Source organism: Platalea leucorodia (assembly GCF_965183815.1).
Source record: "Platalea leucorodia genome assembly, chromosome: 13".
NCBI lineage: Eukaryota > Metazoa > Chordata > Aves > Pelecaniformes > Threskiornithidae > Platalea > Platalea leucorodia.
The window spans coordinates 15,632,123-15,658,505 of record NC_138835.1 but is presented as its reverse complement, the minus strand read 5'-3'; the positions used below and the strand labels follow the sequence as shown (position 1 = coordinate 15,658,505).

Below are 26,383 nucleotides of genomic sequence, written 5' to 3'. Positions count from 1 at the left end.
GTTTGTGTGTGGAGACTGTGTGTGCGCGTGCTGGTGTGCACTGAACCATCAAAAAGAATCACAGAATCGTTTGGGTTGGAAAAGCCCTTTAAGATCATCGAGTCCCACCGCTAACCCAGCGCTGCCAAGGCCACCGCTAACCCCTGTCCCCAAGCACCACATCTCCCGGCTTTTAAATCCCCCCAGGGATGGGGACTCAGCCCCTGCCCCGGGCAGCCTGGGCCAGGGCCTGACAGCCCTTTGGTGAAGAAGTTTTTCCCCAATACCCAACCCAACCCTGCCCTGGCGCAGCTTGAGGCCGTTCCCTCTCGTCCCATCGCTTGTTCCTGGGGAGCAGAGACCGACCCCCCCGGCTCCAGCCTCCTTTCAGGCCGTTGCAGAGAGCGATGAGGGCTCCCCTCAGCCTCCTCTTCTCCAGGCTGAGCCCCCCCAGCTCCCCCAGCCGCTCCTCCCCAGCCTTGTGCTCCAGCCCCTGCCCCAGCCTCGCTGCCCTGCTCTGGCCACGCTCCAGCCCCTCCATGGCCGCCTTGGGGTGCGGGGCCCAGCGCTGAGCACAGCATTCGAGGGGCGGCCTCACCAGTGCCCAGCACAGGGGGACGATCCCTGCCCTGCTCCTGCTGGCCACACCATTCCTGATACAAGCCAGGGTGCCACTGGCCCTTTTGGCCACACTGCTGGCTCACGTTCAGCCCGGCACTGACCAGCACCCCCAGGGCCTCCCCGCCGGGCAGCTCCCAGCCGCTCCGCCCCAGGCCTGCGGCGTTGCCTGGGCTCGGTGGGACCCCGGAGCAGGGCCCGGCCCTGAGCCTCGCCGACCCCGGGCCCATCGCTGCAGCCTGGCCAGAGCCCTGCCGGAGCCTTCCCGCCCTGCGGCAGCCCCACGCTCCCGCCAAGCTGGGCCCGGAGCCCCTCGCCCGCGGTCGCCATTAACGGCCCCCGCGCCCAGCCCTGGGGAACCCCGCTGGCGACCAGCCGGACTGAACTCCATCACAACCCTTTGGGCCGCAAGGCTCTGAAAAGACAGAACCTCCCCATTTGTGGGGTAAGTTGTTGTTTTTGTCAGCACAACGCTTATTCCGTGCCTCTTCCCACCGAGAAACCCGGAGCGCAGCCGTGTGCGGATCCGCTCGGCACCGCCACGGCGCCAGGGGGCGCTCTGCTCCCCCCGCCGCCGCGGGAGCGGAAGTGCCGCGCGTTCCGCCTGGGTAGCCCCGCCCACTGGCACCGCCTCTTCCCGCCGCCGCTTCCGCCGCCGCTCCCCCGGTCGGGTCCCGCCGCCCCGGCCCCGCTCCCGCTCCCGTCTCGCCGCCGCCCTCACCAGCGCCATGAACAAGAAGAAGAAGCCGTTCCTGGGCATGCCCGCGCCCCTGGGCTACGTGCCGGGGCTGGGCCGCGGGTGAGGCCCTTCCCCCGGCTCCCCCGCGGGCCCGGCCTAGGCCTTCCCCGCCCCGGCTCCCCCTCACGGCCCGCCCGCCCTCCTCGCCGGGCCCCAGGACGCCCCCGGGCCCCCTTTGGTGCCTGGCGTGGTGCCCATGCCCCGTCCGTCCCCTGCGGGCAGGCCGGCGGCCTGCTCGGCCTCTCAAGCGTTATTTCTACGAGATGGTTCGCGTTCAGATCGGCGGTTTTCTGGTTTAAATGCGGGCCTGGTGCCGGGGATAAGTTCCTGGGTGCTTTAGACGCCGCTGGCTGGTAGGGGATGGGGTTTCTCTGGGTTTTGGTCATGAGGCCCCGTTAGGAAGCATTAAATCTGGGTGTGTTTGTGCTGGGAGCGGTGGGGTTGGTGGCGGGGGGCACCGGGAGTTGCCCTGTGATGGGTGTGAGCTTTGTTTGTTTGGTAGAGCGGTGAGCTGGGTGATTGCAGTGTCTTTGTAGATAAAGTTTTCCCTATAAGAGGACAGTTCTTTTCCCCCAGGCTTTGTGAACAGTAGGGATGGGGACTGGCTGATGCCATTCTTGCAAAAAAATGATATTTTTATTGTCTAAGTAATAATTTTGACAGACTGCCTGCATAACAAACAGTAGGGTTGCAGCGTGCTAAATAGCTCTACTGGTTTATCAACACAGAGCTACAGGTTTCACCACCCGCTCTGATATTGGCCCCGCACGTGATGCCAATGACCCCGTGGACGACCGTCATGCTCCGCCGGGGAAGAGGACTGTTGGGGATCAAATGAAAAAGAATCAGACGGCCGATGATGATGACGAAGATTTGAATGACACCAATTATGATGAGGTGATGAGATTTTTCATTATCCTGGACATGTTTTTCCCCAAGTGGAAGAGGAGCCCTTTAGCTCCCTGCTCTCTTGCTATGAAACCCGGTATTAGCTGAGGTTTCAAAGCCAGAATTTCCTGTAGTTTGCTAGCAGCACTTCCTTTTTTTTCCTTTTTTCTCTTTTTTTCTTTAATTGAGACCTCATTATACACAATAGCACAGTGCTTGCAGATTTTTGTTGTGGCGTTGGTCCACATATTGTGGTTTAAATATCTGTACAGAGCCCTGAGAGTTTTGGGAAGAGATCCATAAATAAAATATTAGTTTAAGTGCTTTAGGGGATGTATTTTGTATTCTCCTGCACAAATGAAATGGAAATTCTTGTGCTTTGACATGTATTTGTCTTTATGTGGCCTGTGTAGTCTGTTGTGTTTAAATCCCACTTTGGTTAGTTAAATGTTCTGTTATTTTTGTTTGCTTTTAGTAGATAAAAAAAAAAGTGGTTAATGGAAGAAAATGGCCTTTCTATACTGGGATCTCATTTATTGCTTAAGAGAAGCAATTTTGCTTTTGAAATGGTGTGGGAGAATAAACACTAGGGGTGGTAGAAGAAAGCTGCTTTTATTTAGGGATGTGTTAGTCTGATGCAATGTTGTTAGAAATAGCCTGCTCGTGCATTTTCGTTGTTCTGGGTAACTGTTGGCTGTAGCAGGAACATAACGGGAGCTTTAAACTGAGATACTGCTTTTTTTTTTTTTTTTTCTTTTTCCCTTCTTTTTTTCCCTCTTTCTCTCTCTGAATTCATAGTTCAATGGGTATGCTGGGAGCCTGTTCTCAAGCGGTCCCTATGAAAAAGATGACGAGGAAGCAGATGCTATTTATGCAGCTTTGGATAAGAGGATGGATGAACGCAGAAAAGAAAGAAGGTAGGATAAATTACAACACTGGCGTGGAGTGTTTTCCAGGTAGTTTGTGTTTTGGCGTTTTCCCCTGCCTCCTCCACTTTCCCGTTCAGATTTTATCCTTGTCTACTGGGTATGTTTTCGGAAAACATTTTTTATTTGTTTTTTATTTGTTTTAATGCTGTACCTTTGGCCCTGTGGCTTTAACTTGTTAAACTCACTACCTGGTCTCCAGGTAAGAGGATGTTAAATATTGCAGTTTACTTGGTTGGAGATGTCTGTTTTTACACTATAATATTGTCTTATTTGATAAGACATCTCTGTCATTATGTTGATAATTTAAGTTTGGGAAAAATGTTTGTTTTTTTTTTTACCTTAGCTCTGATCAAATACATTTTTCTGTATTACCAACACTTTGTTTAAAGACTTGCCGAGTGTTACTTTGAGCATAACCTCAGTACTCCTTTTCCTAAGGGAACAACGAGAAAAAGAGGAAATAGAAAAATACCGTATGGAACGACCCAAAATTCAGCAGCAGTTCTCAGACTTGAAAGTAAGGAAGAAAAATGTTGCCTGAAATGTGACTTTTGTCTTTGACATGTGGGCAATGAATGTATGTTCTGCATTTCTTTATTGAGATTTTGTCTGTTGGCAAACAAACGCTTTGTTATTCTCCAGATTAAAATTACTTTCTGTTGGGAAAATAAGTAAACGAATACGAAGCTGGCAGCTAGTGGTGCGGAGGCTCTTCTTTGTGTGACGCTCTCTCAAGTGCTGCAGTATAATTTTCAGTCAGTCGCAGTTGCGCAGTGACAGACGGTATAATTGGTAGTGCCGATTTAAATCGAAGCGGTGGTGGTGGAATCTGCAGTGAGCGATAAAGCAATATTGTCCCTCCTGACGGCGGCGTTCGGAGCCGCACTCAGCTGATGGAAGTGGGTGTTTGAGGTACTTTGTAGGGATATGGGAGAGCGCGGTGATGCTGCCTGTTGAGCGTTTTTCTTGTGGATAGACAAGGTAGTGAGATTCATGCGAATTTTGGTACTAGGCTTTTGTTTTGTGCTTTATTGTGGCTTCACATCAGTTCTTGAGAAGGTGCTACACTGCTGCCTGAGGGACTGATAACTTTTTGGCATTGGAGTAGTAGTTAAGGAGGATTTCCTGACTCTACATTTTCTTTTTAAATAAAATGTATTGTTTAAGCTATTGTCTAATGATTAGTAATAAACCACTCAATGCTGCAGGCACTAAGATTAATCTGAATATTTGTAGCACTGAATTTAATTACAGAATTGATTTGGAATCTGTCTGGACTAAAACCAAGTTCTAATTAAATGCATCTAATTCTTTTGTACACTGGATTAGAAAAAAGCCTGACCTTTGACCTTTAAGTGTTTAATTGATCTTGAATTCTTTCAAGAAAAAAAATCTATTAAGGAATTAGAGCAGTTAAAAAGAACAAATTTCTACAGCAAATAACGATGACAACTCCTGTTTGAATAGCGGAAGCTAGCAGAGGTCACAGAAGAAGAGTGGCTGAGTATTCCAGAAGTTGGTGATGCCAGGAACAAGCGTCAGAGGAATCCTCGTTATGAGAAGCTGACTCCTGTCCCCGACAGCTTCTTTGCAAAGCATTTACAGTCAGGGGAGAACCACACTTCTGTGGACCCACGCCAAACGGTGAGTGCGAAAGCCAACCTGATGAAGATGCAATCCGTGCCTCGTAATTAGAGGCGAGGGTTAAACTGTGCGTGCGTTAGTGGGATTTGGAAAAAAAGGTACTTGACGAAAAACTCGGTGTGGTTTGGGAGTCTGTCAAAGGAATTGCTGGATGTTAAATTCCTGTGCTTGCCGGAGTCTTTCAGTACATACCCATTGCCAGACAAAACTCAAGGATAGACAGGGGAAGATTGGTTCTTTTGCTGAAAATGGAAGAAAATGTGTCTTTTCCTTTTCTCTGGCTGTAGAATGGTGATAATGAGTTTTGTGAGCATAACCGACATCCGTTCCTGTTATAACAACATTTTGCAAAAACGGAACAGAAAACAAAGTTCAGTTTCACCTAATGGTGTGCTCAGCCCTGGAGGAATTGTGTTAAAAAAATTATTTGCCTTACAGTCAACTGAAAATTTAGTAATTTAGCTTGTTGCTACATGGCTGCAGGCTACTGTGGTCATACGGTTACAGGAGAAGCTGACTGGCCCTGAACTGGCATCAGATGTCAGTGGGACTTCTTTGTAGATATTCTTGTTTAAACGTGCTAGGTTTAGATGCTTGCGCTCAAATTTTTCACTTTCTTGTTACTTATTTCACTGACTTGACTAAACTTGAGTAATTACCTTCAGATTTGCAAAACCTGTATGAGAAATGCTTTGCGATTCAGGGAAGCCACTGTTTCAGCAGTACCTGTGGGGTTTTGGCACCCCTGTCCTGTAGCCACTGGAGAAGAGCAGATCAGCCAACAGCCTGAATTATTTTTGAAATCTCAGAAGAGACTTTAGGACTGTATTTCTCTCACTCTTGTTTTTAGCAATTTGGTGGATTGAATACTCCGTATCCAGGGGGCTTGAATACTCCATATCCAGGAGGAATGACACCAGGCTTAATGACACCTGGGACGGGCGAATTGGATATGAGGAAGATTGGCCAAGCCAGGAACACCTTGATGGATATGAGGCTAAGCCAGGTAAGGATGTTGGAAGGCAGGATCTGTCACAGGTGTACCCGGGGTTGGGGTTGTGCTGCTATTTAAGGCCTGGGTTTAGGAAAGTCTTTAATTCTCTTGGGTGTTAGAAGCAACAGCTCAGCTGTGAAATAATCTTGTACTCCTCCTCCCCAAATCTCATTCCCTCTGCACTGATAGAATTTCCTGAGAAATAACAGGTTGTCGCTGGAAGTCTTGGTCAGTGTGGGAGAACAGACTGCCCTCTTATAGCAGACGTGGACTTCAGGCAAACGGCTCTAGTAATTTTACCAGGGGAAGCGTATCTCCTACACTGCGTAGGGACGCAGGACAAAATGCTGAAAAATACTGCTCTTAAATTGTTGTTGACTTCTGTTCCTTTTTGTTGATTTTCCCATCTAAATCTGGTTTAAACTAAAAAGATGGGCTTTAGCTGGCAGGGCTGCAAGACCTTTTGCTGACTGAAAGCCAAGCTGCTTGGCTTGGCTTCTGGATTTTCACTGGTACTAAATTTTTAACGTTGAAGTCGTGCATTTTAGGAGTGGAAAAAAGCTAATAAGCAAGGCTTTGTGTTTTCCTCCTTCCTTGGCTTTGGTAACAGATGAATGCCTGGGTTTCTTGTATAGCTGCAGTGTCTTTTCCAGTCTTTAATGTGTGCAGGCAGACTGGGGGGCTGTGAGTGGTCATTTCAGTAGCGCTGACTTGACTTTCCCAGGTATCGGACTCTGTGAGCGGCCAGACTGTAGTGGACCCGAAAGGATATTTGACAGACTTGAATTCGATGATTCCCACACATGGAGGAGATATCAAGTAAGTTTAAGAAGGATTAACTGATTTATCCTCTTATAACGGCTGCGATCCTGCATATAAATGGAAATCTGTCTGAGCGGGTGGCTTTCTGCTAGCATTTAATTTGTAAAAGATGCTAGGTGAGTTTTTCAGGATGAATTCTTTTAACATGAGATCTGGTATAGTCTTCCAACTGACGTATTTAGCATCTGACCTGGATGCATCAGTTGCGGGGATTGTTTCTATTCTGTTCTATCCCTGGACTAACATGCCAGAGTGATGGCAGTGCGTGGCTGCCTGCCAGTCAGGAAATAACCTGGTTAATTGTACCTGTGTACTGCTAATTTAGGCTTGATTGACAACCTCTGAAAACCTCTTTAACCTGAAGTTTGACACCTGTTTCATAAAGAATTGCCATTTAAGTCAAAGTAATATGTGCAAATGTTGATGCTAATACTTGACTTAAATCAACGCTTGTGCTTATCACCTTCCAACTGCGAGTGCCCAGCTGTAATTCCTAAAAGTCTTGCGTAAATATTTAACTGGTTTTCACTGTGATCTTGCTGTGTTAGTGCGTATTTGTAAGCTTGCTTGGGTGGTATGTAATTTGTGTCATCAGTATGGGAACATTTGAGGTCACAGTTACTGTGCATCTGAGCATGGCTGTGAAGAACTGACTGTAAAGCACTTACTGATTCAGGAGAATTATTTGCTAGTGTGCTGAAAATTTTCCTGCCTGTCTTTCCTTCTCCTTTAGTGATATCAAGAAAGCCCGTTTGCTCCTGAAATCTGTACGAGAGACCAATCCTCATCATCCGCCAGCCTGGATAGCGTCAGCCCGACTGGAGGAGGTCACTGGCAAACTCCAAGTGGCTCGAAACCTCATCATGAAAGGAACGGAGATGTGCCCCAAGGTCAGAGTTGCTTTGCTTCCCTGCTGATCCTTGTAGGACAGTAGGAAAAGGTTGTGGTTATGAGCAGCAGCATCTCTCTGTTAAGCTTGTATCAGGCTATATCTGATACAGCTTCACTATCTGCAGTATTAAAAGAGCACATGTATAGCTAGAAGCTCTAATTTTAAATTCTTGTTTTGATATAAAGGAAGATTGTTTCTTTTTCCTGACAGAGTGAAGATGTTTGGTTAGAAGCTGCTCGGCTTCAGCCTGGGGATACAGCCAAGGCTGTTGTGGCCCAAGCTGTCCGCCACCTTCCGCAGTCTGTCCGAATCTATATAAGAGCAGCAGAGCTGGAGACAGATATCCGTGCAAAGAAACGCGTCCTTAGGAAAGGTGAGAGCTTCTGCAGGGCCAGGGAACAAAGTCTGAGTCTCCCTCTGTTTGTTTTGCATTGTCAGTTGTTCAAGATGTCTCCATAAGTTTACGTGCTTTTTTTTTTTCATCCTTGGTGAAAATACGGTTGTTAATAATGCGTGCCTTAATGGTGGAACTTGCTGCTATTGAGTCAAAGAGTAGAGTTGTTGAAGTATTTGTAAAACATCCTTCAGCGGGAAGCTGCTGTTCCTGAGCAATTGCAAAATGACATTTCACTTACCAAAACCAATTCCGTCTTGATCAAAGTTAGATACGTAGATGAAAGCAATTAAAAAATGATGCTCTAAGGAGAAAAGGGTGTTTTAACCGTCACCTTGTGATACATTTTGGAAAAGATACTGGACTTGGTGTTTGAGTTCCAACTTGTCTGTAACCTGTTGGAGACCAGAGTGATTCCTGGTGGAGGAGCTTTAGAGGCCTCGGGGTTCTCGTGTCATGGAGCCTGGTGGGCCTTGGGGTTTGCTTTACTGTAGCAAGTTCTCCGTTCTTGACGAACAGCTTTCCTCTGTGGTGCTTACCTAAAACCTTGAATCTTCTGTTGTATTGCACTTGGCCGTTTTCCTCTTTTGTGGAATTACTGTCTTTTCCAAATAATCATCTCTTTAACAGTAGTTTGTTGTGTTGTCCTGAACCCCGGCCTTCCTCGCAGGTTCATAGTATTAATTCTTTGATTACTTTAAGTTAAAGTGCCTGCATCGGTAGAGGTTAGATCCTTCATGACTATTGAATTGTATCAGTTCTATTGCCTGACTGCAATCCAGACAGGGAAAAGGTCTGGATTTAATACATTTACTAAATCATTGTGAAGCAGTCTACAGTATTGAATGGCTTGGCTTCAAAGGAAGTGAATTGCCTCCTACCTCTTACTATTGCCTGTAAAATTGCACATCTCTGGTGAAATCACCTCTTACTGCATACAGATGAAAGGCACTTAAAGGTTCCTACGTTTGAAGTTGTAAGAGTTTAGATATTAACTGTTCAGTAGCTTTTTTTATTTTCGTTGGCTAAGCAGTGCAGTGTGCTGTGAAGTGTTGCTCCTGTGACACTGTGTGTCCTTTTCAGGAGCAATAATAGATGCTGAACAGAAAAACACTTTTACATGAGCAGAAATAGATTTCTGAGGCCAGTTCAGGTAGGACAGCATCTTGTGTGAAAGCAGTGACTTACGCATTAAGTACTTAGTTTTGCTTTAAACATTGTGTTTGCAAAGAGAAAAATATCTTGCTTCAGTTTTTGGAATCACCTACTTAATCTCTGATACAAAGCTGTTAGGGGAATGGAACATGGTTTATCCTTCTCTTTCCAGTTTCTGCCTGTTAACAGCTTCACAGTGTTCCTCTGCTACCTAGGGAACATCAGTAACACGATGCTTGGAGCTGTTTGTATATACAGCCCTAAGATAAGTGGCAGTTTGACCCATTATTTCTCCTAAAATAAAAAAAGACTGACTGCCAGGTAATGTCACTGGAGTGTGATCTTTCATAATGTTTCTCTCGTCTGCTGGCTGTGTGCTTTCCTACCATCCAGCAGAATCTCTGGAGTTTTTAAAGCCTCTCTCTGACTGGAGAGCCAGCAAGCTGAGTGTTTAAAATGCATCTTGAGGTGTAAAAATCGAACGCTGTATCTATGAAAACATGTTCTGTCCTGCTGAGTGATGCTTTCGGCTCTTGCAGGCTGATATTATTCACTTCAATTCTTCAGGAAAATCTCCTGCTCCTGCAGACTCGAGGAGAAGCAGTTAATGCCCGAATCCTCAGTGCACGCTGCTTGTAAATGCTCTGTGTTTCTGTAGAGCTGGGATGTGTCTGAAGTTGAGGCTCAGCAGTGTGGCTCTGCCTTAGCCGGAATGCTTAAAGGAACGGCCTTGCCTGGAAGTCTAGCTAGTTTCCCAGGAGGTTCAGATGCCTCTTCCCACCCGTTTCTGTGGTCCTGCTTGCTTTATTGAAGAAGGATGTGCTCGGTCCTCTGTTACTATAGCACGTTTGTGTACAGTCACCATGGAAGCAAGGAAACTACTACTGCAATGCAGCTAACGAAGCTAAAAAAACCCAAACCCTTTAGTTTCTCAATGGATCATGAAGATACAAGGTTATAAAGAGACAGACTGAGAAAAAGCTGTTGTTTAGACTTCAATGTTTCAGACAGCGCATGTAGGACGGTCTGCAGAGAATGCGGTTTCTACCAGCAGTAGCTAACTCTTGGACAAGATTAAGGAAGCCTCAAAGACTCTTAATTAGATGCAGCCCATATTGCATTGCTGAAAGAACACTTTGGATTCAGTGGCTTAGGGTATTCGTGTCAGCATTACCTTTAAGCTTTTATGCATCCTCCTGTTTTATTTTTGCAGAGCGGGCCCACAACTTTCTGGGAAGTTAAACTGGGATTCCTGAAGCTGTCAGGAGATGCCTACGGGAAAACTAAATTGTGATGGGACAGTTTCAACATCTAAGGAACGGGGTTGTGTTATTAGTTAGTGTTGAAGATGCTTCTTTTTTATAAAGGGAAAGCCAGCGTGATTAGGCTACCCAATTTTGAGGATCCTACAGATGCTCATTTGCTGAGACTGGAGGCTTCGTTCAGCTAGGTGTTTTACTGAAGGGGGTGCAATTACAGCTTGTACAGGGAAAAAGCTCTTGGCTCTCCAAAACCTGTTTCCAATTAAAATTATTCAGTAAGTTTTTTTTTATTTTCTGATTTTAAGTTCTCATTGTTGAAGCAAGAGCTAATATAAGTACAGTTCCCTCCCTTCTCTCTTTCAGGAAATTTCATCTGTAATAGGACAAAGCCTTTAATATATCATCTTTAAAAAATACAGTTCTCTTTGGTAAACTACTTTGTCATGATTAACATAATTGCTTTGCCTCTCTAGCCCTTGAGCATGTTCCAAATTCAGTGCGCTTGTGGAAAGCAGCCGTGGAGTTAGAAGAACCTGAGGATGCCAGGATCATGCTGAGTCGGGCTGTGGAGTGCTGTCCCACTAGTGTTGAAGTAAGTTTTAAAAAAGCAGAATAAAGCAACCCCCTACACACCACTTTAGGTTGGCGGTAGAGTTGTGAAAACAAAAGGCAGAGTAAGTGCAGTACGAGTTTTCTATTACACACTTTATGCCACAGTGAGAAGGATGTGATGAGTAGTGGACTGTGCTTTTTTTCGCCAGAGTTAATTGTCTGGTGGTCATTATATGCCTCATTTTCCTGTGTAATTGTTACGTTAGTTATGCCAGTGTACTGCTGTGCCTGCTGTAGCCAATTAGCCATGTTCGTGTTCATGTTTAGTGCCTCGACAGCTGTGAAAACAAGCATATGTATAGCCTGGAGCATCTAAAATAAAGTTGGTCGTTTCTGGAACGCTGAACCAGAGTGTAATATTCAGTGTTCAAAAGATGATGTGGACAGAAAATGAGTGCAGCAGCCCAGCAAACGGAGATGATATCTTGAGGTGATTAGGATTGAGCTTTACAGACAGTAGTAGACTCTGTTTCTACATTTCTCCGTTGGTATTCTGCAGCCTGCTTATGCTGCTTGAGGACAATTGCCAACTAGTAGCAAGCAGCATAAAGCTGCTTATCTTTCGGGGCCGAACCTGCCCTACGGCAGCGTTGTCATCTCCTTGTTCTAATCTAAAATACATCTTTTGTTGCTCCGCAGCTGTGGCTTGCTCTGGCAAGGCTGGAGACATATGAGAATGCTCGTAAAGTCCTTAACAAAGCCCGTGAGAATATTCCAACGGATCGTCACATCTGGATTACTGCTGCCAAACTGGAGGAAGCCAATGGAAACACCCAGATGGTGGAGAAAATCATTGACAGAGCCATCACATCTCTTAGGGCTAACGGTGTGGAAATCAACAGAGAGCAATGGATACAGGTATTTGCTTGGTCTTGGTTAGAGACGCAGATGAACTCCTCAAGTTCTGTTTTGAAGGCTATTGATGCGAGATATTGTAGGATAGAGTAATTTTGCACTAGGCTTATTGGTGGAGATCCCCAGGAAAATACAAGAGGCGAGACTGAAAAGCTGAGGAGAGCCAAGGCCGTAGTTAGGTGATACTCTGGGGTAACGTTGTGTGTGCTGAGCTGGGGAATGTCTCGTTTACTTCTGTCTTGGAAGATACCCAGCTTCAAGTTGAAGCAGCTGCTGCCTTAAGTAGGACAGAGGCTTTAAGCCTTCAGTGAAGGATTTATGTATTTTTTGCATATGTCTCTTTTGGCTTAGAAGGTATCTGTTTGCCAAAGCAGTCTGTCAGATAGTGTTGTAAGAAGTCAATATAAATATTGCCTATGCCGCAGGCAGGAAATACTCTGTTAGTCCTTTATTGGCTGGTAGTCCTGAGGCTGTGCGGAGTAGTCGCAGCTGGCACGTGGAACTGTGTTGTACAGTGACGTTTATAAAATGCAACCTCTGTGTAGGTTCATCCCAGGTCGTCGTATTTTTGATGTTCTGTACTAGAAAAGCAGCAAAAGGTTGTAGGGGTTTCCAGTGTTTTGGTCACGTTCAGAAGCTGTGGAGCTTGAGTTTCTTGAGTTAGTAAGACACTTCAGAGACTATTGCCATCTAAATGGCTTGATGTACAGGTTAAAAGAACCTCTTTCCTCCTGAATATGTACTGTGCTTTCTTTAAGCATAAGTCTGTAAACTAGTTTACTACTAAAATTACTTACAGTGGGTCAAGGCAGCAAAATGTTCTTTGCACACTGCTTAAAAGAGTATCGATAATGAACAAAGTATTTAATATTAAATGGATACCCTTGTTAACGTCTAAAAGAATTACAACTTTCTTTACAGTGGTAAAGCAATTAACGGTTAATTTCAAGTTCTGTTTAAAACAACACCACAGCCTCTGCATCGTTGTCTTCTCGCGTCCCTTTTCAGTACTAGAACTGTTCCGTTTCTGTTATCTGATCAGAGGCCTTTTTAACAAGTCTAAGCAAGACACGCTTGGCTTTCCGAAAGCTTTGTATGTCAGAAAACTCCACTTTTCTGTATATGCTCTGGTGAGAGAGCCTTTGCACCTTCAACTTAACACCGGTTGAGGGTGTATTCACTTAAATTCAGTTATTGCTTAGCCCTTGCTGAGGCTTAAGAATCAACCCAAAGCTGAAAGAAGATCAGTAGTTTTGATGTTACAATTTTTTCTTCTCAAATTCTTGCATTTTTTTATTGGCCGGGTCCCTGCTGGGCCCAGCCCAGGGCCGGGCAGTGGAGCTCCAAGGGGAGACTTTTCAGGCTGGAAAGGTCACGCGTTGTCACACTTGGTCCTTTTCGGTGGATGCCGTTGACGTGCTTTGTTTCTTAACCAACTTCTGGTTGATTCTGTGTACAGCTCCAGCACCTTCCTTGTGGGTGCAGGTTCGTTAGTTAGTGTCAAGATATGTTTGAGTAATAAGATATTTTGAATGTGGCAGTGACCCACAATGTCTCTGTGTTTGCGCGTGAGGAGTTGCTGTTGCGGAATCTATCTTCTTGTGCTGATTTCTCAAAATGAGCAGGGCTTTACTCTTGTTTCTAGGATGCCGAGGAATGTGATAAAGCTGGAAGCGTGGCCACGTGCCAGGCGATCATGCGAGCTGTGATTGGGATTGGGATTGAGGAAGAAGATCGGAAACATACCTGGATGGAAGACGCAGACAGTGTATGTCCCGCTGTGATGCTGGTTTCTGGTTTGTTTATTTTTTTAATTGGAGGAAATTGAACTGGAGCCTGGAAAATGACGTTTTTTTATCAGTGGAAGTGGATGTCGTTCCCACAACATCTGTCTGTGTTTGGCCAATCTGCCTCTCAGCAGGTTATTGTATCGTAGGGCTTTTTTCAGATTCAAATTTTTACCAAGCAAAAAGTTGGCATTGTGATAGATTGGTTGCTGGGGTTTTTTGTTTGTTTGTTTTTTTTAATGTGTGTGATATCAACAGAGATTGAGGTCTGGTTAAAGGAACTGGGAGTTCGGTTTCAAGGCTGGGAGTGGGTAAAAGTTTTACCAGGCTTTCTTTGCTTTAGGGGAGTAGTTTGAACATGCACTAAAAGCTAAATTATATTTCAGCATGAGAAATGTCCACTTCGCTGGCCTTGAACTGGGCTTACAGCAGTAGGGGGGGTGTGCTGTGGCCCTTACAGTTTTGCCTGTGAAAAACAAATGAAGTGCAAACAGGGGAGCGTTTCCAATGCCTTGCTAATTGTTCAAGCTGGCCTGTGTCAGTCCCAGTGAAAGGCCAGTGATGCTTGTGCTCTGATAGAGGGATGCTTGAAAATTTCCTCCCTGCTTCCTTTTAAAAAGCTGATAGTAACTGTTCTGTTCTGTGTAATGCCCCAATTCGTGTATTACTCTGAGTTATTGAGTTCTGCATTGAATTATGCGTGTGTAATTCTTTCTTGCACTTGATTTCGGTGCAACGCTAAACCGACTTAGTTCTGATCTGGTTTTCCTTAGTGTGTGGCTCATAATGCTCTGGAGTGTGCCCGAGCAATTTACGCCTACGCCTTGCAAGTGTTCCCGAGCAAGAAGAGCGTGTGGCTGCGAGCAGCGTACTTTGAGAAGAACCACGGAACGAGGTATGTGTGCTGCGTAATCCTTGGGTGGAGGGGTTCGTCCTTGTCACGGGGCGATAGACTGGGGAGGAGGAAAAGCTACGAGACGATCCCTGAAGTGGCGTGTTGCACGTGCAGAGTTCAGCTGGTGGAAACTCGCCGGCATTGTTTGCAGGTCTGACCTGCTTTGTTGTGGTCAGAACATCTTTGGTTTTTTATGAAGTCATAAGAAGTTTTTTGGCAATAGGGATTACTTGGTTAAAATAGCTACGAATAGGCAAGGTAAGGACAGTCACCTTTGAGAAGGCGTTTCTAGAAAAAATTGGGAATACAAATCACCCAGAAAGACAGCATGTATTTAATTTAATTTTCATAGATAAACTACTTCATCGCTGAAGTTGTCCGAGCATCTCTGGCATTTTCCGATTAGCCATGCTGTGAATGCGTATCATGCTCTGTATGAAGATTGGTGACATACTGTCACAGCTCAGGCCTCTTACTTTGAAGTTTATCCATAAAGCTCTACGCATCTGAAAGTTTCAGTCCAAATTTTAGAATAGAGCAAACAACCTATGCAGCAGACCACTTACGCACGTGGAATCAGCCTTATTAAAGCCAACCAGGCTGTTGTGTGGAAGCGACTGCAGATGCTGAGTTCTGCCTTATTCAGGCCTTTTTATTTATTTATTTATTTATTTATTTTTTGGAACAAGTATGGCTTTGCTTTTGATGTTGTTCTCCCATGTTTCCCAGTGGTGGCTGTCTTTTAAGCGCCTTGTTCAACCTGAAAAGTATATTTTCCAGAGGAGGAGAAAAAAATTCAGTAAGATCAAGCCAGCTTCATCTAATAATTCTGAAAAACTTCCTCTCTCAGTTCCTCCTAAGGTTTGTTAAGAAGAGTGGCTCTTTCCAAGACAAATGAGCTGTTTGTGTGCTGGGTCTTTCCGCAGAGGCTATCAAACAAAGGTGTCTGAACAATGAGCCGTTTGTGGAGTGCTGATTTCAGAACCCTTGTGAAAAAAGACCCCACCCTTTCCTTGTTATGAAACAACTTATCAAGGTTTACAACGTTGGACTTTGCAACAATATTTAGAACATTGAGTGATAGTGGGAATGGTGTGTGAGAGCTCGCCTTTGGCAGTATTTCGGCTGATTGTAACTTGCTCTTTCTTGTCTCAGAGAATCCTTGGAGGCTCTTTTGCAGAGGGCTGTTGCTCACTGTCCCAAAGCAGAGGTGCTCTGGCTCATGGGAGCCAAGTCGAAGTGGCTGGCAGGAGACGTGCCAGCAGCCAGAAGCATTTTGGCCCTGGCTTTTCAGGTGAGTATGTTAGATTTGTGTGACGGTGTTAAGTACTGCTGGTAAAGGGTACAGAGTAGGCTTTTTCTGTCAACACCTGGTTCCTGCTGCCTTTCAAAATGATGGGGGCTTGTGCTGTTCTTTGATTGTTTTATGTGGCAAAATGTTCTCCTGTAAAATAGCCGCAAGCTGGAAGCAAGAGAGTATTACTACTCTTTTAATAGTGCCACACCAGGTTCTGAGTTCGCTAATTTTACTGCCATGGCTCCCACCAACCCCAGTCATGGATCAGAATCCCCTTGTGTTGGGTCATCTGTCCCCTCAGTAAGAAGGGTAGCGGCCTGCCCTAATTAATGAGGTTACTGCGTTACTTACGGCTTGGACCAAACCCACTAATCCACGGCAAAATGAAGGGAATTGTCTGCTGGGTGCTGAAAGAAAGATAGGCAGAGCGATACAGTTCTAACACTGGGAATGAGGCTTAAAAGCTAAGTGATAGCAAAACTGAATGACGGGTCCTGAGATGGAAGGTAAAAAATATTTACTTCCTAAATTTGTTCTTGGTGCTTTTTGTTACTGTCCTGAAGACTTTTTGACATGGTTGCCACTGAAATGACTTTTATTGGAGGAGTGTTCACAGACCTCAGTTGGGAATTCAAGTTTCGTTTTATTTTTTTTGCTCAGGGACAATAAAATGAGGGTCTCGTTGTGGCAGACCCTGTGATCTTTTCAGTATTTAAACTGGAAGTTCAGAAGATCAAGCATTAATGCTTTTCAACAATTGAGAAGCATCCAACTTCTAAACTGGCATATATCTTTGTGTGGCGCATCTGTTTTGGAGAATTTCTATAAACTTCAAAGGTCAAAGAAGATTGGGAGGAGCTTGAACTGAAAAAAATGCTAGTGTGGATTGACAAAGCTCTGATTTCAATTTTAATCTGGATCAAACGAAGGATTAAATCTGCTGTTGATTCACTGTATGCATTTGTCTGTCATTTTATGTTCTTACAGGCCAACCCCAACAGCGAGGAGATCTGGCTGGCTGCCGTGAAGCTCGAGTCAGAAAACAATGAATATGAAAGAGCAAGGAGGCTGCTGGCAAAAGCTCGCAGCAGTGCCCCCACTGCAAGGGTAAGGATGTGTGAAGGGTCTCGGCCACGGGGGAGTTGAGGCGGAAGGAGGAGTTCCTTCGGTTCTGCGGCCTTAGTGATTGACCAGATGGCTCCCTGCCATTGCCTTTTGCAGGCATGTGGCCGCTTTGCTGCAGCGCTTCTCCAGCGAATTGCGACACAAAATCACGGCACGATGGGAAAAAAAGGCTAGGATCAAGTGAAGGGTTTCAGTTTTTTTTTTTTACACAAATGGCAAAAGTCAGGAAATTCCCAGTTTACAGCTGTTTGTATAATGTTCATGTTGCATAAAAGCATATCTTGGAAAAAAAGAGAGAGAAAATACTTTCACAGAAGACTCACTTATGCTTGCCATGCTAAAGACAGCTCTGGTCGAGTTTGTTGTTTAAAGTTACACTCTTGTGTTTAGAGTTACTTCTGGTACGATAAACTTCGTTGATTTTCAGCTCTTCATACAGAACCATTTTAACTTGTCCAAGTAAAAGAAAAATGAGTTTGGTTTCCCCCCTGCCTCCCTCCCCACCAAATTTGTGCTTCATCCTAGAGCTTTTAGGCTGTCCTCTTCCTCTTTTGTCAGTCAGGGAGCTCCTCTCCAGCCGGCAGCTGGGGCTGAAGCCTGCAAAGTCATAGTGAGGGGAGTTGGGGAGCGTGGAGGGCAGGGATCAAGGAGTAGTGAAACAGCCTTCGGTCTATGATGTATTTCTCACAGCTGTAACTTCCATGTGTAGCTAAAAGAAAGGCATTTGGAGGCAGAAAAGTCAATGTACCAGTTTGTAATTAGCAGGATAACAGTGACAACTTGAAGCCATAAGGAGGAATAGGTGATCTTGGTAGCTTGGATCTGAGGAGATCAGATTGTGCTGATGAAGCGGGCCCAAATTTGTTAATTGGTTGTGCCCTTGAAGCTATGCTCTTTGTACAAGTATTGCACAAATGTCAACTCTCTGCTAATAAGCGAGATACAGATTGATCGTGCTGTTCCAACTCCTTTAATATTTGCCTTTGCCTTTCTCATTGTTATCTGTTCCCACTATTATTTAACCCTGTGGTTTTTTTTTTACTTTAGACTGTAGCCAATCAATAACATTCTAATGCATGTGTGAAAGTGGGAACCCGCTGCATTGACAGAGTAATGGTTTTTCAATGGCTGCTAGTGATAAACAGCTCCGGTTCATTCTCAGGTCTTCATGAAGTCTGTGAAGTTAGAATGGGTGCTTGGGAACATTGCTGCAGCCCAGGAGCTTTGTGAGGAAGCCCTGAAGCACTACGAGGACTTCCCCAAACTGTGGATGATGAAGGGACAAATTGAGGAACAAAAGGAGCTGGTAGAGAAAGCACGGGAGGCTTATAATCAAGGGGTAAGCTGTATGTTATTGCAAGTTTGCTTTGTGCTTTTGGCGGGGAGAGATGCCCGTCTTGGAATCAAAATGAAGAGGGCTCTGTCTCAGACTAACCAAAGAGATGATTTCAGTTCTCTCTGTCATTGGTTAAAACAATAACAAACCAAAAAAAGTTAGGACCTTGAAATAAGCAGCAAGAATTTATCTTACCCAGGATCCATGTGGAAAATTCACTTTCTTGCTCGAAAGAGTTTGCTCTATGCTTGACTCCTCACTGGTAGGGGAAAAAGTCATTGCACAATAATTCTCTCAGACCTGTAAAGACTAAAAGTGGAACTCTTAAAAGAAAAGCCTCCTGAGGAGCTCTTAGATGCACACAGTAAAAGGAGGTGGCCTACAGAGCGCTCGTGTCTCTTTTAAATGGGAATCGGTGTCCTTGGGTGTAAATGCTTCTGAAACTCATCAGCCATGAAAGTAATATGGAGGCAGGTTTCTGGCAGTCCCGATATCCTAAAGACTTCCCGATATCCTAAAGACTTCCTGATATCCTAAAGACTTCCCGGGCTTTGAAGGCAGTCTGTTTCCTGCACACTCTGTTGCTGTGGTTTGGTTGTGTGTAAGAGCCCTCTGTTTCCAGACGGAGCACAAATTGTAGATGTATTATTCATGGAGGTGCATTCTTTCTCTTGCTGTGGGATAGCTCAGTCACAGTTGATGTACCTGACTGTGTTGGATATAGGCGAAGCTTGACTTCTGTACTATTCTGTAGGTAAGACTAACTAGGAGAAATGTGAGCAACGTAATCAACTTTGTCTCTCTTCTTCTAAACTCTCCAGGAGGGTGTAGGGAGGGAAGTTCTTTTCTATAGGGGTTAAAAGATATATATATATTTTTTTTTTCAAATCTACATGTTACCATACTTTTTTTTTTTTTCCCCAAACAGTTGAAGAAGTGCCCCCATTCCATACCCCTGTGGCTTTTGCTGTCCAGGCTGGAGGAGAAGGTTGGGCAGTTGACTAGAGCAAGAGCCATCTTGGAAAAGTCTCGCCTAAAGAATCCAAAGAATCCAGATCTCTGGTGAGTTGTGTGGAGATTAACTGAATTTGGGCTACAAAGCTAATGCATTCTTCAGGCCAGCTATTTTACAACTTCTCAGCCATTTGAGCCTGGAACTTAGGACCGTGCCCATCCTAGAGCTTCTTCTGGACTAACAACTTTTTCTGAATAGCAGAAATGCTTTGGTGATCCTGGCTAGTATGCAGCTACACTAAGGAGCTGGGGACTAGTTATTCCTTTACTGATGGTTGTAGTGCACAGAGCATGAAAACCCAGGGATCTTTCGTTTCTGTAATAGTCCCTTTTTCAGATTGTTTTTGACCTAGGCCGTTATAGAATAAAGGTCATGTTTATTTTTAGACAGAGAGGAGTGGGAGGGTGTCAGTTATCTATTCAGAATATGGGCAGATGTTTGCAATTTCCAGTGACCTTCATGGGACTTGCTGTTGGTTTCTGCACAGTGAATATGTTGTCATAAATATCATCACTGAGTCTCTTCCTTACCAGGTTAGAGTCTGTGCGTCTAGAGTACAGAGCTGGGTTAAAGAATATTGCAAATACTCTGATGGCCAAGGCATTGCAAGAATGCCCCAATTCAGGTGAGCTGGATCTCATTTCCATCTTAAACACGGTTGTTTTGCCCAGTTGATAAAGGCACATCTCTTTCCAAGATGTCCTTTCTTGGCCAGGTCTCAAAATACTGTGTTTTGAGAGGTGTCAGTCATCCTTCTGCAAATGAAATGGTGGGGGTCTTTGTGAATAATCCCAGTTGCTTTGTGCTGTCTCGCACCAGAGAGGTCACGGGTTGGTGTTCGTTCCGTTTCGCTGCAGTATCCAGTACATTATTGGGTCCGTGGTCCCCAGTTTGTTGCCAGGTTTCCTGGGAAAGCATCTCGGATATGGGTGGCTTTTCTCTGAAGCTAGTAGAAGTCTGCCAAGATTTAAAGTTGAAGAAAGACTCTTGAGTGTTTGTAGTTAGGAAGTTCAGTGGAAAAGGAATGGGTTTTTCCTTGTCTCATCGGAGGACGGCTGGCCATAGGAGACTTCCCGCTGTTGGTTTGCCTGCACTGGTTGCACTACTGACCGTCTGCCCAATAACTTGTGCTGGCAGCAAATTTCGGTCTTCGTCATGGTTAGGGGATCATGTACCATAAATGTTTAGTCCTGGTTTTTGATTATTTTAACTCATTTAAGAAAAGGCTAATAGGTCATATAATGTAAGTCAGTTGGTTCTAACCAGCAGTGGAAACATTTGCCTCTTGGGATGGGAGGAGAAAGTGCATAATGCTTCCCTGCTTTTTGGCAGAACTGCGGGAAGACTTAATTATTTAAACATGTTGACATCTTTGGAGAGAAGATGTCACATAACTACAAAATGTCGTGGTCTGCTGCAGGGCAAGCCTTTTTAGCTTGCCTTCAGGCTAGGTTTTGAAAGGTGTTTAATTGGCGGCTGCCTGAGTCCCAGTGAAATAATTGGGAATTAAGTGACTTTTATGACATGATAAACTCATTGCAAGCCACTCACCATGCGAGTGGGTCAACAAAGCAGTACCACCCAAGTCCCACTTTGTTTTGTGAATGACCTAATGCTTAATGAGCATTTGCCACCACAGGCTTTTTTGCAGAATCTGCCTGTTGCTATGGAAATGGGCAGCAAGATCTCAGTTTTTGTTTAAATAAAATCGCTTACAACTCTATCTTAAAACTCTACAAACCAGAATAAAAGCCTGCAGGAATTAGCTCGTTGGACACCTACGGTCATCTAAGCTAGAGGCTTACATCCATAGATTGCTGAATTGATTCTTGGTTGCTTATGGCTGACGTAGGCAGGCTGCACAAAGAGTAAAATTGAAATATAATGGTGTTTGTGTCCTCAGCAGGCCTGAAAAGAGAGGCCTGAAAAATGTGGTTTGACCCTATATTTCAAGAGCAAGAAGAGATCTGCTCCAGTCTGTCACTGCAGTCGTCAAAGCTTGTGTATGTTCCCATGGTGCAGTTTATGGGAAGCGAGAGCACTTTGATAGAGTCCTGGCAGACACGAGCTTTCAGGCTTTGCTTTGAAGTGAGCAGCAGGTATGGTTGGCTGACATGAGAAACTGAAGATTTCATGCTCCTCTGAGCATATTTCCTTTCTTGCTTTTGGCAGTGAAAGGAACTAGGGATTAAGCCCGGCTTTCCTGGACCTACTCTGTCCTTCATCGTATGTGTGGAGAGCCAGCATCAATAAGACTGTGGTGCTCTCTGGCAGCCTTGAAACTGCTTCCAAACGGTGTACTTTGCACCTTCTGGGGCTTCTTCTGCCGCTGCAGTTTCCCATTCAGACAAATGGATATCTTTCACTTTTGAACTGCTGAGTTGCCCACCCCTGTTCCGCTGCTTGCAGTGTCTCATCTGAAAGGCACGAGCTCCGGGCTAGCGCACACAGCGTAGGGAGCGCTGAAGCTGCAGCAGGGTTACGGTACAGAGATGTGCAGAACGGAAGGTCTGGTGTGGTGCATGCCATAGCTAAAAATTCAGAGTACTGAAGGAAGTATCCATGCAGCAAAAGTGATCTGGGATGAGGATGGGCCATGGATAACCACCGGGGTGGGGGCACTACTGCTGCTGGCGTTAGAGAGCCCTGGCCTGATGGCAGGGTGGGGAGGGTTAATCTCAGAAATAACGCTAAACAATCTTCCTTCTTGACTTGATTAAGGAATCCTGTGGTCAGAGGCAATTTTCCTTGAAGCGCGACCGCAACGAAAGACCAAGAGTGTGGATGCTCTCAAGAAGTGTGAACATGACCCACACGTCCTGTTGGCTGTGGCCAAGTAAGTTCCTGCACTTGATGTAGTAAAAATACCCGTTTCTGTGTGTGGCTGCATCCATGATGAAACATGGCACTCAAGCACGACCGTGTGATTCTGGCTGCAGCGGCTTTAATAAGCCTCAAAGCAAGGAACAGCTCTCAAGCTGTCTCCTAGTAACTGTGCAAATCTCTGCCTTGATTCAAAGCAGGGGATGTCAGCCTCCCCTGGAGCTGTTCTGCTGGGCCTGGGACTGCGGCACAGACAACAATACATTCACACGGAGTCCTTTGCCAGTGCTGGGTATTGGCACTCTGAAAATTGCTATCTTTGTGTCCCTTGAAAGGGATTTCGGTGTGCTTTCAGGTGAAATAAGCTTAATTAAGTTTTTTTTTTTAGGATATGTTTTACGTATTTGTGAAAATAGGGACAATTTTTGCTGGTTATTTTTCAATTTTCATGTGGCTGACTGTATTCTTCATCTTTTCTCTCTATCCTAGATTCTGTCAGAATTTTTTTTTAATCCTGAGCTAAATTCTGTGCTGTTGTAGTCTTTTTCCCTCCTGAATTTCTGCTATGTCAGTTTTCTTCAGTTGCGGTACTTCCCGGAATGCAGACTACCAGTCATACTGTAGTTTGCTTCTCTGAAATGGGAAGATCATCTACGAGCCATTTTCTCCTTGTCTAGATCGAGTTGTGAGGCTTCCAGTGGTGAGAAACTGCTCTTAGAATTGACTCACGCCATAGCCTTTCTGCTCTGATGTGCGAACGGCTCTACAGCAGTCGCGATTGGAACAAACCTCCTTGTCTTCCTTTGTGAATACCAGAAGAGGTTAATGCAGGAAGCATTTCGCCCAAACAGTTGCCCAATTCTTTCACAACTCTTTTTTATAAGCCAAAGAAAACTGTAGGATACACTCCAGTGACTGCAACGCTGGGTTCTGCCAGATAATGACAGCTGACTTGTTCAGCTTTAGCAGCAAGTGAGAAAAATGCTAACTTTTGCTTTATGGAAACTGCTTCCAGGCCCCTTCTGGTGCAACCTCAGACAGTTTAGCAGCTAATCCCGACACAAACAGCTTCCACCTCCCATCACGGCTTGCATGTAGGTACGCTAATACCGGAGCGTCACACATCTGTGAAAACCTTTTGTTAAATGTGTTGCTGAAAATGGCCACTGCCTGCAGGTGTTGAGCTTCTGCTATCACTGTTCATGCTCTTTTAAATCACAGTTTATTTAACACGGAACAATCAAGAGTATTATAGGGCTTAAAAACAATCACATAAGCTGTATAATTTTATGACTGGCTAAGCTCTTTATGAGGGATGGCTGTCTGATTTGATAAAGACCTTAGTAGCTCAAATGAACTCTTTAATGCAAAGGAGTGAAACCAAGAGAGTATTGACTCAGCTGGTTAATTACTGGGGAGAAATTGCAGAATTCACGAGTACTTTTTTGAAATGGCAGCGGTCGGGCTGGGCGCCAGGCTGGGATTTGAGCGTGGAAGCTTACGCGCTGGCCTCTCCGCGTAAAGTGGAGCGGACAAAGTAGGTCTGCTCCGCTAGAGCACGCTTCGTGGATGGGAATGCGTGACCGCACACAGCCATGGCTCCGGGAACGTGCGCGCAGTTTTCAGCTTTTAGAAGTTATTTAATTGTTAGATGCTAAAATCGACTTGAAATATTAAGAAATTGGAGGAGGGGAAATAGATGTAGGCATATGATCCTCACCAAATCGGGAACAGCAAAATGAAGCAATTGAGTTAGCAAAGATGGAGCTCAGAATAACGCTTCCCTTCTCAGGAGTGTCTGTCTCGTCCTGGGGCTGAGTTAACCGGCTCCGCTGCGGGGAGAGCGGAGAGGAGGTGGTGGGTGTTCTTTTTGCTCCTCTCCTATCTCTTCCCTTCCCAGGGGAAGGACAGTCACCAGATGCCTACAAAATCTGCTGTGTCCCTCTTGGGAGAGCAAAAGAATTGAAATATCTGTAGAGCCTTCAAGTCAGAGTGCGTGCAGACCGGCGCGTTCCTCTGAAGGGCTGGTTGTCAACTCATTTTGGCTTTTCTCAACAGGCTGTTCTGGAGCGAGCGTAAAATAACCAAGGCCAGAGAGTGGTTCCACCGAACAGTGAAGATCGACTCTGACCTGGGGGATGCCTGGGCTTTCTTTTACAAATTTGAGCTCCAGCATGGCACAGAGGTGAGGGTGTGCCTGGGAGCAGGGAGCTGGGGAAGGCAGCAGGAATGTTGGTTCCCCGGTTGCAGGGATTGCTGCAGCGCTGGGCTGAGCACGCTGCCGCTGCCTGTGTGGCTCACAGATGAGGCTGTGGCTGTCACGCCTGGTCATGAATGAGCATGAACAGGCCTGCGTGGTGGTTTTTAAAAGGCTCTGTCGTTAGCTGAGCCGTCTTTCAGGCTGCTTTGCTGTCCACAGTCATGCTAGTTCATGCAAAAATCTATGAAACCAATCTTCCTTCTGTAAAATGCGAGCTTTCTCGTAGGACGTTTGCCTGTGATTGCGATGCTGGGTTTGTGTAACTAGTCCCGTTCCTTCACAAGTGTCAAGTACAGGTTGCACGTGAACGCAGCCAGAGGAACAGTCTGTTCTAATCTCTTACGGCAGTTTTTACTGCCTGATATTCCTGAAATGATGGGAGTGCTTATCTTCTGGCTTCAGAGAGACCTCCCTCACTTGCCAGATCTCATGCAGGTGGTAATGCAAAGGAAGTTTCTGCTGCCGTTTCTCTGGTGTAGCCAAAACTTGCTTGACTGTAATTGGGCTGCTTTGTTCAGCAAGGCAGGAGGGTTGCTGCCTCTGAATTTTGACTCGGGCTTCGATACTGCCTTTAAAAAAATAAACCAAAAACCCCACCATAAGCTTTGGAAGAGTGTTTGAGTCGGGGAGGGGATTGTTAAATTTTTGGCTCTGTGCTGGAACAAACCAGGGCATTAAGAGACTTGCAAACTGTCGTTTTTCTTCCTCATAGGAACAACAAGAAGAGGTGAGGAAGCGCTGTGAGAATGCTGAACCTCGCCACGGAGAGCTCTGGTGCGATGTCTCCAAGGACATAGAGAATTGGCAGAAAAAGATCGGAGAGATTCTCGTGCTTGTGGCAGCCAAGCTTAAAAATACCTTCTAGAGCGTGCTGGCTTCAGCTGCGTTAGTCATCTCTGTAGGACTCGTCTGCTTACCTGCTTTCGGTGCATTCGCCCTTACGGTGGCACAGATTTCGGAGGATGCGAGAGCGATGGCGATATGAAAGATCTTTCTTCCAAAAAGCAAAGCTGCTGCCTTCTCTTCCCAGCGATAGCGCTCTTGGCTCACAGGACGCGGTCATCAGCTTCTGCTGCGCATCTGAACGTTGGCGCCGGTGTCGCGTAGGATTGACGAGCAGCCTTGTGAGGCTCCCTTGGCATTTTCGTTTTGCTGCCTGAATTCCCCCTGTAAATACAAGCTTTAATTAGCGCTTGTATGGATTCTGACATTTCGCAGTTCCTCTGGGTTCTTCCCTAGCATGCAGCCCCGTCCTCTCCTGTCCCCCTTTGTGCAGTTTCTTTAGCGTTTGGCCCCCCTGGTGCTGGGTCCCTGTCCGCAGATCTGCTTTGTTGCTGTTGGAATATGCTGAATGTCCTCGGAGGAGAGGAGGGGAGCCTGCGGGGGGAGGACCAGCAGCTGAGGGGACAGGCTGGGCTGGCCTCTCTTTTCTTAGTTTTTTGCCACAAGCCTGGTTTAGCTTGGTCTCCTCTGCTGGCAAGCAGCAGCACAACTCAGAAGTATTCCTCAAACCTGAGCAGACGGAGCATTTTGTGAAATTCAAGAGCGTGTTTTTAGAGACCTTTTCCTCGTGTTTTTTTTAAATGTATATAGTATAACCTTACTCTTGTAGGTGTCTGATTTCATTAAGCACATTAAGCACAGTGGTATTTTAAAGTAACAAGGCAAAATCCAGCAATTCCCGAAGGCCCTTTTGAAGGAACAACCTTTATCTAGAGCTGTTGAGAGACTGTGCACTTTTACTGCGTGCAGTTGGGATGTTTGAGCCGACTCTCTTCAAGTACAGACGGAAAAAAACCAATTCATGAGAGGAAAAGCTTTGTGTTTGGGACCCTTTGTAAGCTGTCTTCAATTTTCTACACTTGTGATCTGTGTTATTTTGACCCTCAAAAACCTGACTTTCTTGTGATCATTGAACGAGAAGCTGTGATGTCTTACATGTTAGGATATAGCAGAAGTATCCAGGTCTGTGTGTGCGCGTTGTATGAAGTATTTAGTTGGAGGAGAAAACGCCTTATCACTTGTTTGGACAACATGTATAAAATATAGCTGTTTTTTTTGT

General features: G+C 45.4%; 1 protein-coding gene across 3 annotated transcripts; it reads left to right on the top strand.

Moving 5' to 3' along the window:
• Window positions 1–1,216: 1,216 nt before the first annotated feature.
• Window positions 1,217–26,337, top strand: PRPF6 (pre-mRNA processing factor 6). 3 transcript variants are annotated; one of them, XR_014229679.1, is made up of 22 exons: window positions 1,227–1,396; window positions 2,065–2,233; window positions 3,023–3,141; window positions 3,592–3,670; window positions 4,621–4,797; window positions 5,648–5,803; window positions 6,516–6,610; window positions 7,347–7,503; window positions 7,716–7,878; window positions 10,790–10,908; window positions 11,568–11,786; window positions 13,429–13,551; window positions 14,344–14,465; window positions 15,621–15,759; window positions 16,750–16,869; window positions 18,050–18,226; window positions 19,152–19,285; window positions 19,772–19,863; window positions 21,960–22,074; window positions 22,259–22,416; window positions 24,120–24,246; window positions 25,034–25,170. XR_014229679.1 is itself a non-coding variant. In XM_082326088.1 (21 exons), the coding sequence occupies exons 1-21, from the start codon at window positions 1,326–1,328 to the stop codon at window positions 25,184–25,186; spliced, it is 2,826 nt and encodes a 941-aa protein (XP_082182214.1). In that variant the 5' UTR covers window positions 1,217–1,325; the 3' UTR covers window positions 25,187–26,337. The 3 variants fall into 3 exon arrangements, 2 of the variants coding, with proteins under 2 accessions (XP_082182214.1, XP_082182213.1); XM_082326088.1 differs by lacking the exon at window positions 22,259–22,416 and having other exon boundaries at window positions 1,217–1,396; window positions 25,034–26,337; XM_082326087.1 differs by lacking the exons at window positions 24,120–24,246; window positions 25,034–25,170 and adding an exon at window positions 22,739–23,137.
• Window positions 26,338–26,383: the final 46 nt, after the last annotated feature.